Raw genomic sequence first — 15,098 nt, 5'->3', positions numbered from 1 at the left:
ATCCAGATCCCTCTGTAGAGCCTTCCTACCCTCAAGCAGATCAACACTCCCGCCCAGCTTGGTGTTGTCTGCAAACTTACTGAAGGTGCACTCGATCCCCTTGTCCAGATGACTGATAAAGATTTTAAACAGAACTGGGCCCAATACTGAGCCCTGGGGAACACCACTTGTGACTGGCCACCAACTGGATTTAACTCCATTCACCACCACTCTTTGGGCTCAGTCATGCGGCCACTTTTTTACCCAACAAAGAATACACCTGTCCGAGCCATGAGCAGCCAGTTTACTGTGGGAAATGGTGTCAAAGGCTTTACTAAAGTCTAGGTAGACAACATCCACAGCCTTTCCCTCATCCACTGAGCAGGTCACCTTGTCATAGGAGATCAGGTTAGTCAAGCAGGACCTGCCTTTCATAAACCCATGCTGACTAGGCCTGATCACCTGGTTGTCCTGTACGTGCCACGTGATGGCACTCAAGATGATCCGCTCCATAATGTTCCCCAGCACCGAGGTCAGACTGACAGGCCTGTAGTTCCCCCGATCTTCCTTCCGGCCTTTCTTGTAGATGGGTGCTAACCTCCAGTCAACTGGGACCTCCCCAGTTAGCCAGGACTGCTGATAAATGATGGAAAGCGGCTTGATGAGCATTTCCACCAGCTCCCCCAGTACCCTCGGGCGGATCCTATCTGGCCCCACAGGCTGGTGTATGTCTAAGTGGTATAGCAGGTTGCTAACCATTTCCCCTTGGATTATGGGGGCTTCATTCTGCTCCCTGTCTTCCAGCTCAGAGGGCTGGGTACCCCAAGAACAACTGATCTTACTGTTAAAGACTGAGGCAAAGAAGGCATTAAGTACCTCAGTTTTTCCTCAGCCTTTGTCACTATGTTTCCCCACTGCATCCAGTAAAGGATGGAGAGTCTCCTTAGCCCTCGTTTTGTTGCTGATGTATTTATAGAAACATTTTTCATTGTCTTTTATGGCAGTAGCCAAATTAAGTTCTAGTTGGGCTTTGGCCCTTCCAATTTTCTCCCTGCATAACCTCACAACATCCTTGTAGTCCTCCTGACTTGCCTGCCTCTTCTTCCAAAGGTCATAAACTCTCTTTTTTCCCCCAAGTTCCACCCAATGCTCTCTGTTTAGCCAGGCCGGTGGTCTTCCCCCACAGCCCATCTTTCGGCACCAGGGGAATGCCTGCTCCTGCCCCTTGAATATTTCCTTCTTGAACAATGTCCAGCCTTCCTGGACTCCTTTGCCCTTCAGGACTGCCTCTCAAGGGACTCTGTCAACCACGCCCCTAAACAGGCCAAAGGCTGACCTCTGGAAATCCAAGGTGGCAGTTTGATCCCCCTCCTTACTTCTCCAAGAATCAAAAACTCTGCCATTTTGTGACTGCTATGCCCAAGATGGCCTCCAACCATCACATCACCCACAAGTCCTTCTCTGTTTGCAAACAAGAGGTCCAGCAGGACCCCCTCCCTAGTTGGCTCGCTTACCAGCTGTGTCAGAAAGGTCTCTTCCACGCACTCCACGAACCTCCTAGACTGTTTCCTCTGCTGTACTGTATTTCCAGCAGACATCTGGTAAGCTGAAGTTCCCCATCAGAACAAGGGCTAGTGATTACGAGATCTCTCCCAGCGGCTTATAGAATATTTTGTCTGCCTCTTCCTCCTGGTTGGGTGGTCTATAACAGACTCTCACCATGATATCTGCCTTGATATCCTTCCCCCTGATTCTCACCCATAAACACTCAACCCTATTGTCACCATCATTAAGCTCTAGACAATCAAAACACTCCCTAACCTACAGGGCTACCCCACTGCCTCTCCTTCCTTGCCTATCTCTCCTAAAGAGTTTATAGACATCCATTGTAGCACTCCAGTTGTGCGAGTCATTCCACCATGTTTCCATGATGGCAACTACATCACGGTTTTCCTGTTGCGCAATGGCTTCCAGCTCCTCCTGTCTGTTGTCCGTACTGTGAGCATTGGTGTAGACAAACTGCTGTAGATAAACTGCTGTTTCTGTAACGATAAGCCATCGTGAGCAGCCAGGGTAGCATTCTGGATGATCATGAGTAGGAAAGCTCATCAGTGAGCAATAAATCCACACAATGTAAGGCTTTGAAAACCTTTACCTTCCCAAAGCCAGGCAAAATAAAAGCTCCTCATATCACAACGAGTGCTGGTTTTCAAGCCATACCGAGAACAGACCTTGTGACAGCAATGATTCAGAAACATGCCCTAATTACTGAGCTCCCATAATTTTCTAGATTGCAATCTGAGATGCTTTAAAACCTGTTTAGAGTGATCTCTATTGGCCCTGCAACCTTTGGGGGGAGAAAATCAACAATCTTCAGGGCATTCTCTGAACACCTCCTCTTAGCAATAAACATCTTCAGGGAAACCTCAAAATTCAGCAGCAGAAACCATCAACCAAGTTACAGAGCTCAGTCAGACTGCTTACATGACTGGGGTGAGTCCTCAACACGATGCTCCTAGCTCTCCCCTCCTGCTCCACTGCCCAAATTACTCAAACCCAAACCACTCTTAGACTTTGCAGCTCCCTTTAGCCCCCAACAGCACTCAACAGGAAATCTCCCAACTCCGACTACAAATGGGGGTTTTGTTAATGAGATACAGCACGTGTTACTGCCATGCACTGAAAACAGCTAGGGCTTTGTCTACACTCGTAATCCCTCCCTAAGAGATGACAAAGTAGGAAATTAAAAAGCTAGCATAGGCACATTCACTGATACTTCTGATGCCTCTGTTATTTAAGAGCAACATGCTTCACATATCAGATATTCCAGTAGATAACTCTGTGCTGAAATAAGCGCTCGCTTCTTGCTTTACAGCTCAGCTAAATGCTCCATTTTAAGACACAAAGTAAGAGTGATTCCCAATTAAGACATTTTATTTATATCTTTATTGCAAAGTCACCGTTTGGATACTGCTGAGGTATTAATATACAAATGAAATTATTATGTACCACCAGAGAGGGAAGAAACAGAATATTTAAAACCGTTGATTCATGGTTGCCACTGTCAGTAGCAACTACTTCTTCCAACAGTCAACACAGCAGGAAAATCTTCTGCAACCCCCACAACAAAAAAATTTGCCACAGATAAGCTGTTCTAGTGCATACGCATCAGGTGAAACTTGAATATAGATACACCCATTCCTTGAGATATAGATTGGTTCCACTGCAACACCCCTACAACATGAAATAGCGTTCAAAAGGAGTCCTAGAACATTTCAACCTGACGAAGATGACAGAAGGGGAGATGAACCCATGCTTTGGGCACTGGGATTACATGAAGCTGTAAAAATAAAAAAAAAGCCTCAGCTTGTCCTCAGCAACATCTAGCTGGGCTGTATTTAATATCCTCGCCCAAGTCAGCAGTTCCGCTGCCTGCAACGTCAGGCGAACCCAGCATTGCATCAGACCATCCGCAGGCTGCAGTCAGAAGGCAAATCTTGACCGAACTATAATGAAGGGCTTAACACAAAATTACCAAGTTAAAGCTGCCTAAATGTAGCTGAATGATAGAAGTTCCTCATTTGCACAGCCACCTCAGCCAGCAAGAAAAGAGGCAGAAGCTCTGTTATTAAGAAACTTTTCCTAGTTGTCACTTCTGCGTAATTAAGGAAAAGCATGCAAGCATCCATAGCAGTGCTTATTGGTATATACATTATTAAAAAAAAAAAAAGAAATCAAAGTGACTTTGTGAGCAGAAATAATGAAGACTCATTTCTTATGGATGCACGTCTTCAGGACGAATTCTCCAGCGTCCAATAACTTCCAGTTCCCACTGCAGCTTTTCCCACGGTCAGGAACACCTCTCTCCCATGTGGATTCTTTAATGTCTAATAAGGGTTGCACTCTCGCTGCAGCTTTTCTCTCCATGGGGCCACTAATCAGGTCTCTCTCCTCTATTAAAACCGCTTGTTTTCATGAAACTCAAAGGAACATTGTATCTCTGAGACTGCAAGTACCCCCTTCACAATGAACTATAGCTGAAACTGGCTAATGTGTTCAAAATTGATTAGGGAAGATATATATGCACGGCAAGATCACATCAATCTTGCTCTCCAAGCAGATGAGAATAAACATGACTATTTGTTGAAGCCTGAAAAGATTAGCAAAAATTGGTAGAAACTCTGCATGTTCAGCTGTGTTGTATCAAGTATGATGCGCTATGATTCTTTATCCTCCAATCTACACAGATGCGCGGTATCACGTTCCTACATGCTAGACACAGAGCTGCTGAATTCCATCTCCAGGGCATTTTTAATTCCAGCTTAAAGCACAATCTGCAGGTTTGCTTCAAAAATACTGGTGGCGATAGGCTACGTTAAATGCTTTCTGCGCAGGAATTGCTCAACCCTGTTCTTTTGCGTGACCGATTTTAGGATTTGTTTGGATTTGATTTTAAGAATGCACTGCATCACAACTGTAGGGGAATCTCTTGATTTTAATCAAGTTTTTCATTCGTACATGAAAGGGTAACTCCCCATCTCAGTTTTACTTCTCCAAGCCCTGCTTTGCATGTATTCAGCAGCAGATGGAGGAAAATGCAGAGTCATAACATTATGGTCTCCTTGCCATGCTGCAGAGTACTTTAAGTATGTATGATCTTAAGGCTTCGTTAAGTCTTGGTGCTCACTGGTTCATACTTCTCCAGTCAAACACAAACTTCATAACCTCTTCTCCAAGGTTTTCTATATTTTCCAGAAAATGCTATTTCAGAAGAAAATAAAAGTTTATCTGTCCACAGTTTCTTAGACCACCCCAAGTGACAGGATTGCTCTTCCCCCTTGAATCACAACTTGGTTTGAATGAGTGACCGGCTTCAATTCAGCCAATAGGTTCAACAACTTGAAATTAATTTCCAATACAAAGCAGCCATGAATCCAAGGGCGCGGTCAAGCCGCCAACCCCAAAAGCTCACCTACTCCTAAAAGGTTCCAATCTTGAAAACAGGGAGGAAAAAAAGCCCCATCACCTTGAAAAAGAAGTCAGTTCCCAGCCAGTCCAGCCTCCTGCACAAAGCCCTGTATTTAAGCTGGCCACTCCCATACTGCCACACCAGCCAGTCACCCAAATACAGATGTGCAAATTTTATTGCGTTGGTTCGTGACTCACTGCTACCATCACCTTGGAGAAAGTGCTTGTTCCAGTGACTAAACCAACTGGCAGCACAATACTCAGCATAAGCCAGGTGTCAGCCCAAGGAAACCATATTCCCTGCTGACAAGCACCCAGTAAGAGCCAGGCACACACTCAGGTGTTTCATCTGCAGTGACTACCTGTGCTCCAGGCGCTTTCTTCATAGGCGAGAGCTTAAAACTTTCCACAACTGAGCTCCTTAGCCAGCCAGATTTTAATGGCTTTTCTTTTGATGCAACTCAAAGTCAAGGTTTTGCAAAGCCAAGCTGAAAACAGGCTAGCTTGAATTTCATTGCAATTACAGGTGAGGTTTCTCACCTTGGTTGTACGAGCTTACCTAAAAGAGGTTTCATCATACCAAAGAATTCAGCAGACCCTTATCTCGAGGTATATGTGTGCCACCAGACTAACAGGGCTCCTCCTGCAGTTTAAGGATATAGCCAGATACATCGTACCATCCGCAACACAACCGGGTACATCACCATAACCACCAAGAAAGCTGCTTCCTAATTTTACGCCGTTTTGGTGATCAACTTCACCTTTAAATGCTTGTTTTCAAAAATGAGTCTGACACAAGCTAGGCAAGAGCATGAATTGCCAGCACAACCAAGGGACTGTAATCTCTGAATGGATGTAGAGGAAGAGATGCTTCCTGAGCTCAGCTGCTGCCAAAAAACAGCATATCTCACTGTACCCACAACCAGCATATCATCTACAACATCAGTGTTGAAGCCATTTTTATTTTTTATGACATGGCAAAGCTTCCCTGCTACTAATACTTCCAACAAGTTGGTTTAGAGTTAAGAAAAAGACCAAAAGTTTTAGACTTTGATTACAATGAGGTTACTGTGCCGATCCTTAGCTGTCTAGATGCGCATTTAGCTGGCTTTCCAAAGGCAGTGTCTTCACACATACAAGCACAAATCCCTTGGAATTAAATCAGATGTTGATTACGTATACAAGGGAGATACTTATCCATCCTGAGCTTTTATTCTCCTCACAGTTAGGATGTTAATGAGGCCGGAAGACTTTTTTCCTCCAAAGACGGCTACTTTAAACATACAACTTGGCAATTTATTTTTCTTATTTTGCCCTATTAACCATTACAGGTCATCCACAGCTGCCACAGAGAGCCTAAATAGGGAACATTTAAATAAGCCTCTATGCGCTTTTTGGCAGCCGTCACTATTAATGAGGACAGGAGGTATTCACACCAGTGGCAAGAGCAGATGGACCACAGCTCGGTGCTTTGTGCCGCGCGGAAGCTGCGAGCATCTCACCAAAGACGTGTACACCGCAGTTGGGGAAGTCTGCAGCAGGGACATTAAGTTCCTCTCAATGAAGCCCATGGACAGAAAACACAATGTCATGGTTTAACCCCAGCCAGCAACTAAGCACCGTGCAGCCACTCGCTCACTTCACCCCCCACCCAGTGGGATGGGGGAGAAAATCAGGAAAAGAAGTAAAACTCATGGGTTGAGATAAGAACGGTTTAATAGAACAGAAAAGAAGAAACTAGTAATGGTAATAACAGCACTAATAAAATGACAACAGTAATAATAAAAGGATTGGAATATACAAATGATGCACAGTGCAACTGCTCACCACCCGCTGATCGACACCCAGTTAGTCCCCAAGTGGTGATCCCCCGCCCCCACTCCCCCCAGTTTATATACCAGATGTGACGTCACATGGTATGGAATACCCTGTTGACCACTTTGGGTCAGCTGCCCTGGCTGTGTCCCCTCCCAACTTCTTGTGCCCCTCCAGCCTTCTTGCTGGCTGGGCATGAGAAGCTGAAAAATCCTTGACTTTAGACTAAACACTACTTAGCAACAACTGAAAACATCAGTGTTATCAACATTCTTCTCATACCTAGCTCAAAAACATAGCACTGTACCAGCTACTAGGTAGACAATTAACTCTATCCCAGCTGAAACCAGGACACACAACCAGCTCAGTTTTGTACCTGGAGAAAAACTGAAGGCAATTCACCACTTGCTTAAAAAAAAAAAAAAAAAAATACTTACAATCTGGCAATAGTCTTTTTATTGAGCTAAAAGATCATTTCAAACCCAGCTCTGATTGGGCACCTGACCACCTTCGTGACAAGAACTTGCTTTGAAGCCAACTCTGATATCCTACCACATCAGGGGATATAACAAAACACATGCAATCTCTTCTATTTGGATAGAGGAATATTCAAGAGGAACGCACACCCAAGTTAGCACTGTCTCCATCTATAGAAAGAGCCATTGGTATCCAACAGACAGCGGTGCAGATCATCTATTCACACTCCTTCCAGAGATGTTTGGACTTATCTGGCTTTTCAGTGTTGAGATGAGAGCACGTTCAGGGTATTTTGATCAGATTTGGAAGCTCACGCTTCAGATCTAAGTGTGCTTAAAAAAAAGAAGTGCTTTCAATTTTAAGTTGCTAAGCTCAATTAAAAAGAGGAAGAGAAAGGAAGAAAAAAAAAAAAAGCTCCCTTTTGTTCTTAAAAGATGCCCTAGTCTTTAAACAGAAAGTGGTCATTAAGACAGACTGCTGCTCTTCTCCCACGATTAGTTTGTCTCAGCGGAAAATTGATGTTCCTTTCACATCTGAATTCTGCTGCATTCTCACCCAAGTCACCATGAACATTTGGACCTCAGACAAGGCATGAATATACAAATTATAGTACAGAGCCAGCCACATGCAATGCTACAGGACATGCTTCCAAAAAATCCGCCCCGAGAAGGATGTTGTTTCAACTGAATTCAGAGACACAGCCTTCATATTCAATCTATCCTGCTAACAGATCAGATTGCAGCAGGCCCTGGAATATATCCTGGTGTATTTATGAATAGTCTGTAACAATGTTTATTCTTTTACTAAAGGATGTTATCTTCACACTGCAGGATTTTACAGATTGCACCAGACGATTACAGAGTGTTAGTAGGTTAAACAATAACAATGGAAATGCAGAAACCAAAGCAGTTGCTGTGTTCTATTCATCGTACAGAAGCCTTGATCACATCTTAATATATTACTGCAGAACAGCATTTGAGACGTTTTTTCAGAATTGAGGAGACCAGAGCTGCCATTACTCACCAGGCAGACAGAAAGATGAAACCTCCTGCGTTACCCCCAGTTGTACAATCACCAGGTGGGAAACACTACTGACTTGTTAGCTTGGGCAAAGCAAAAAAAGCAGCTTTTGTCTGATTTTCATTAACTGTTCAAGTAGTCTTCAGAACACTACAAAGACTCATGCAAAGGTAAGCCGCGAGGCTGGTTGTACACTGTGAATTTCCATCTTCAGGCTCATATTCCTCCCACGAGATTTCTAAATTGGCATGCCGAAGATGCAGCTAAACTCAAAATCTCATTATGGAAAGTAATCATATTTTCTAGTTTATTCCTCAGTTCATTGTTTAGGAATGTTTGCCCTTGCAGTCTTTGGTTTCAGGGCGTTCTCAGACCTCAGCAAGTTCACTGAACTTAATAAAAAACACAAGCAAAATATCTCACAAGTGCTTATTTTTGGTAGCTACCAAAACCAGAACATATCCGCCCCACTAGCAGCTTAACAACTTACACCCTGGTTGCCAGCAACTCTCACAAAACCTTCAGTAGTCTAAAACCAGCCGAGAAGGGTGACCCTCAGTTTTACCCCTTCCCAAACATCTTCAGAAGACTTTGTTTTGATATTCGTTATTTCTCAGGTGCGTCTTCACGTGCAGAAGGCATCTCCTCCTCTTCTTCACAAGCTGACAACAGTGTGAAACCACCACAACAGCAAGACAGCCTGCAGTTGCAATACATCAGCTAATGAAAACAAAACTCCCAAGGAGCCCCACATTCATCCTGACTCACCGACTCGTCCAAAATCTGCAACCTGCCCTCCACTCATTTGGATATTTACTTCCTTATTTATTAAAAGCCAGCTAGCGCCTCTTTGCCCTTAGTGAAGACAAGGACCTAATTTTGGACACACCTTAAGACGGCAGTAAGGTCATTTGCTGGAGAACTTGGCATGACTTTCTGTCCTATGAAAAGCAAGGAGGGAAAAAAAACAGTCAACAAGGCTATCACAAAACAAATTTAAGCCTTTTCTCATCCCCTGTTCTAACTTGATGAATGGATTTAATACCTCTGTAAGCCTCGCAAGGACTGCTAAGTTCTCAACAGGCGAGTCTGCTTTCTTGCAGTCTGCAAGAAAGGCCTCTAGGATTACTCTAAATTCCTTTGGTACAATGATAAAGTAAGGACAAGAAATACCAAAAGCCAACGTCATTTTGGAACAGCTCAGCAACAACAGAAGCTGCTCTCATCAAATGACAAATAAACACAGCCAGGACCTCTGAAGAAACTTCAGAGAAGAAACAGTGCCAGAAAGGCTCAGCAGATGACAGAATTTTGTAACCAAGTGACATCAACTTATCTTTCTAACATGGCTCAATGTATAAAAACACTTAATAGAAGCTTGGTCTAAATCTACGCTCTTCGCAGCTTTTCATTAAGTTTCTTTGAAATAATTATATAGGCATTTCCTCAGCCGGCGTGGCGTCAACAAGCTGCCACCTCAAGTGCATGCAAAGAGCAGTATCCGGAACAGCCAGAGGATTCATGAATCTTAAACTGTTGAGGAGCTGTCCTCCCCATGACTCAGTCTTGGGGGAAGAAGTAGGTGGCTGCAGACAAACATTGCTCGGTAACACCCCCAGTACACCGCAGAGGTTATGCCTGTGCTGCTTTATGGTGCTCGGTTAATCAGTATTAGGAATAGAATTATTAAAGGAGATCTAGTGGAAAACAGAGATGCAAGCCACCACCAGACCCAGCACAACCACGTCCCCAGTTAGCCACCAAACTGATGAACCTACACCCAGTGCAAGGCTGACCTTCGTCAGGAACCGACTGAGACTCAAGGAGGCAGGACTCGCCTCGTGCCTTCCCCACCTTTCTTTCCCTTCTGATTCTGGGCAATTAATTTAATCCCCTCGCTCTAATCCCCCACCAAATGTCCTCCCATGATCATCTCGGGTTTTATATTCTGCAAAACTAAGATTACCTTCCTGGAGACATTTGTGAAACGCAGCACAAACAAGTCCTGTTACTGCGCAATATTCTAGACATTGCTTCAGCAAAGCATGAGCATAAATTTTACCTTCCCCCTCCTTTCAGAGGCTCTGAACTAAAAAGGCTAGTACCTAATCTATGAAAATACCGTCACTTAAAAATGATACAAATCAAGAAAGAAAACAGGAATAGTTCATTCTGTAGCCTTACTTCTGTACTCTCCTAAAATAAAAATACATCTGGATAGACATCTCTATATGCAAAACTGATTTAGTATAACCATCCATGTGTTTGCATCCTAAGTGATCTCCAAGAACTATTATAAGCAATAAAAGCCTGGGAACATATTTGAGACTTTTACTAGAAAAACAGGAGCACTATTACTTCCGACTCAAGCCTGTTCCTGCAGAAAGGCACTGCAAGACCTGCTGGCGTCAGACATGGGGAAAAAGGCACCAGAAATGGTGCTGTCCTAACAGCCATCACCCTAAATAGGCACGGAGGTTTTTCTTCTCAGTGCTCAAACCAGCACACCAGCAGCAATCTTCACTGCTCTACCCTGTACACAATCTGTAGAAGAGCTGACCAAAATCCCTCTACTCCACCTTAGTCCACAGGGGTGACGTACAGGGCAGAAAGCACAGATTTCACTCTCCCAGACTGAATTTACACTCACAGCTATCAAGACAAAACATCTTGTAAACTGACCAAATATCTTCTAGAAGTTACTGAAAAGAAACATGCACTCGCTGTTACGCCAGTTTTTTGCAGAGCAACTCCTGAGAGCAGTTGTGTTTAAAATGCAAACCACTTCTCCAGAAGGTATCCTATGCATCTCCTCAAAAACAGAAATCGGAACAAGGTGAAGCCAGACAAAGCAGATTTTCCCCCCAAAAAACCTTAACAGTTATTTATCTTTCTCACACAGCTCTGATCTGCAACTTATTTCTAACAATTTTAAAGGAGTACATTTGTTTCCTGAAATCCAGGGCTTCTCCTGGACTCGGCTGCCACTCTGAATGTCTTAATTCTCCCAGAGAATAGGAGATGGCATACCAAAGTCACATGGTTCATAATTAAGAGGCTTTTACTCCTCTTTGCCCTTTAAAACACCAATAAAGGGACAAAGCCATGTTCTTTCAGGCAACTGGAAGAAAACACAGGGAAAAAAATATGGAAGGCCAGCACTTGTGCTGGGTACAACTGTTACTATATTTAGTCGCCTTGTTCTGCAAGCTGCTGAGCATCTGTTTCAATGATGGTGAATGACTTTTTTCCTGCTAGTCAAGACAGCATTAATTAGATGAACCCAAATGATCCCTACCACCGCTTCCCTGAGCACCGAGCTCGTCTCCCATATCCTAACACAGATTTCCTGCTTATTCCATCCTAACAGTGGACCTCCAATCCTGACACCAATTGCTTTTGTATTCAGGAATGCCTTAATAACTAAGTTCAAAGAAAACAGCACACATTAGGAAGAAGTTTTTAAAAAGGGAGTATCCGGGTACAAAACTGAAAGGTCGTTAACAATTTCAACTTGTTAAAATGCACAGAAAATCATTCTTTTGCAATCCCCTTTAATATCAAGGCAATAGATTAAAAAAAAGGGCTCTTAAGGAAAAAGTAACACTGCTCATGTAAGCCAGCGCTTCTTGAGACCAGCTTCAATATTCTCTAACTTGAGAGGAGAATTCGTGAGCGGAGAGGGTTATTTCAATTCACACTAAACATAACCAATCAGGCGCATTTTGCAAAAAAAATACACTTTCTGCAAAACACCTCTTTCATCTTAATTCGTCCCTTAAAAGAATTACTTGTGAGACTGCAAACCCAAGCAAGGTTCCCACAGCAACTGGTTAATTGAAGGGGGGGGGGGGGAGAAGCAGCAAACCCTTCACATTGACCATGCCTGTTGGGTTTTAAGTTTTAGTAGTCTTCCTTCAATTTTTGCTTCTTTAGAAACCGAATGGTTGTGTTTCTCAAATCTGCCCCTAGCACAGACTGTGCAACAGCAAGACCGCTTGCATATAGGCTTTAATATGGAAATGACAATATTTCCTAAGCAAAGTGGAAAAACAAACACTCCTGTGGGTTGCACAGAGGCTTCAGGGGTAACACGATTCCCAGTCGCACCCCAGCTGAGATTTTAGGCGCTATTTCCCCGAATTTTTCCTCTTGCTCCCGTGGCTCAGCCTCTCTGCATGCTCTTCACCCTATTCTCAGGCTGGGGGATGGGTGGGAACTGGGTTTCGCCAAGCCCAGCTCCATCTGAAAAGACTTTCTCTCCAAACTAAACTGCCCTTTTCGACGAGGAAGCCTTCCACATCCCACCTCCATGCTCAGGCAGCTGCCTTCCCTATGGATATACCCACCACGCCATGTAATCCTCGTGTAACGTGTCCCTTCCCCCAGGCAAGTACCAGCATACAAAGGAAACCCTGCTCCATTGTCCACCTACAGCACCTATACATTGAGCCTGAAACCCGGCTAAACATATACTCCTTTACCCCTTTTACAGCCACAAATATTTAGATTTTTACATCCCCAAAAGGGCTACGGAGACAGCATGTCATTTCCCCCCATGCATTAGTACCTGCAGCCACAGCCAAACGTTTTGAAGCATATTTTTACTGTGTTTACTTGCATGAGATCAGCCTCACCCAAACACACAAATCCCAATTAAAAATCAGTTTTGAAAAACAGCAAGAAATTGCAGAGATGAGGGGGATTTGTCTGGCTGCAAATCTCCTTCCCAAACCTCCGACTGAAACTCACAAAGGTAAAAACAACCAAAAAAAGGTAATTAACAATTCAGCGCCTGCCATTTTTTCCCATCCATCTCTAAGCAACAGTACCATAGCAACTTTTTTCCTGCTTTAATACATCTTACAAAAGGAGGAGGACTGGACAAAATAAGACCCAGGAACATCAAATTTCTACTTTTGAGTGACTATCCCTTCAGCTAGCTATGCCTGGAATTAAACAACCAACCCCAGAGTGGGTTTTCTTTCCCCCAAAACCCTGCCTTTGTACAACGCTGGGTCACATAACCTGGACTGATGGACAAGGCAAACCACCTCGAATGCAGAACCACCATCCCGCGCGCTGGCACAGATGAAACGGCAATTCTGGGCTCAGGGGAGAAAATAAAAGGTGAAGCTCAATTAAAACAGGGCAATTTCTAAGGGCTGATGATGCCAAGATGAGGCTTTGCTGCTGCTGCAGCTCAGGCCAGGAAGATGGAGGAGACCCCCGGGGGGTTCCTCCCTGCACCCCGAGGTGACCCCAGCTCACCCCCCCCACTCCAACCGGGGCCCTGCCGCCATTTTAGAGACCGGTTAGCACCACCCGCCCTTGCCGGGGCTGCTCTGCCACCGGGGCGGGGGGCTGCGAGCCCCCCCCCAGCCCCCTCCACAGCGGCAGGCAAGCAGGAGCCGGGGCAGAGGTGGCCGGGGACCTTCCTTTCCCCCCCCCCCCAGTGTCACCGCATCTATTTTTCCCATGGTGACTCATTATTAAGGACGCTCCGTCATTTTTCCAATGCAGGAAGATTAAAGGAAGCTTCAAAATCCTTTTTTTTGCGGGGGGAGAGGAATTAAAACAATCTGGCTGAAGGAGCCGTGAGCTGAGCAGCCACCCTGGGCTGGTTACCTTCTTTTTCCCCTTAAAAAAAAAAAAAAGCTTCCAGCATGGGGTGCCGGGCATCAACTTTGTGCGAAAGCATTTCCCGAGGAAAAAGGTGTTGCTGAGGCGGTGGGGAAGAAGCCTCCTCCTCCTCTCCGCATGAAAAGACGAAGGGAGGAGGGAAAAAATACAACCATGCAAACAACTACTACTTCCTTATGAGCAGGCTTAATCTATGCAACAAAAAGAAGGAAAAAAAAAAACAACAAAACACAACCACAATATAATAAGGAGTCCAGAGCGCTTCCCGCGTGGAGAGATCCAGTGTTTTCTTCGTGGGTTTGTGTGATTTATGTGGGTTTTGTTTGGTTTTTTGCGGGGTTGGTGGGGTTTTTTTGTTTGTTTTTTTGTTTTTTTTAAGAGTCACGTTTTTGGAGCTGCGGGCGCTTCGGTTCCCACCGTTCGCTGCACAGAGCGGCGCGGGCACAGCTGCACCTCGGGGGGTGGCGGGGGGGAACGCAGCATCCTCAGGGCCGCGGTGGCTCCAGATGGAGGAAAACACAGTAAAAACGGGAGGGGAAGGATAAAAGAGAAAACTCCAAACGTTGAATAATTTAAAAAAAAAAAAAAGCAACGGAGAATTAAGATGGCCAGGCTTAAGACTGCCTCCGCGCACCCCCCTCGGCATCAAATCCACTCCGTGCAGAAAGCCGAGCTTCGACACGCTGCTCCTCCGTCTTTCTGTGGTTTATTTTTAGTCGTTATTATTATGTTTTTCTCCGCTCCGGCAGGTCTCCCCGCAGGTCCGTCCACGCCGCCAGCCCTCTGCGGACGATCCTCGGCACGGCGCGGGGGTTATTTACAGCGATTTTGTTTTCCTCCTCCTCTCCACAGGCCGCGGGAGTCACCGTCCCCCCACATTCCTCCCCCACCCCCTTTTTTATGGGTTTGGGGTTTCCCCCCCCCCCTTATTTTCTAGGAGAAGGGGGGGGGAATGGCCTCCCCGGGGGCAGGGTGGGGAGATCGACCCGAAGGCGCGGGAAGGACCGGCGGAGAACACCCCCTCTCCCTCCCTCACCCGCTCCCCACTCACCGCTTGAAGTGCTCGATGATCTTCTCCTCACGCACGTTCTCCGGCAAGTTGCCCACCCAGAGGTGCCTGGTTTCCCGGACCATGCTGCGCGGCGCGGGGCGAGCCCGCCGCCCCTGCCCCGGCTCCCGGTCGCCGCCTCCCCCCG

General features: G+C 45.3%; 1 protein-coding gene across 15 annotated transcripts in view; it reads right to left on the bottom strand.

Annotated features, from left to right (window-relative positions):
- Positions 1–15,098, bottom strand: part of SPEN (spen family transcriptional repressor) — an 82,370-nt gene that overhangs the window by 55,994 nt on the left and 11,278 nt on the right. For 2 of the 15 annotated variants that reach the window (XM_010577212.1, XM_010577213.1), the window contains exon 1: positions 14,954–15,082. The exons of the other annotated variants lie outside the window; for them this stretch is intronic. In XM_010577212.1, the coding sequence (XP_010575514.1) occupies positions 14,954–15,036 (83 nt within the window). In that variant the 5' untranslated portion in view covers positions 15,037–15,082. Of the gene's footprint in view, positions 1–14,953; positions 15,083–15,098 lie in introns of those variants that run through there. 15 annotated transcript variants of the gene reach the window in all.

This window comes from Haliaeetus leucocephalus, unplaced genomic scaffold (assembly GCF_000737465.1).
Source record: "Haliaeetus leucocephalus isolate CR32 unplaced genomic scaffold, Haliaeetus_leucocephalus-4.0 Scaffold556, whole genome shotgun sequence".
Lineage (NCBI taxonomy): Eukaryota > Metazoa > Chordata > Aves > Accipitriformes > Accipitridae > Haliaeetus > Haliaeetus leucocephalus.
Note: the sequence above shows the minus strand (reverse complement) of the source record. Positions and strands in the feature narration are given on the sequence as shown.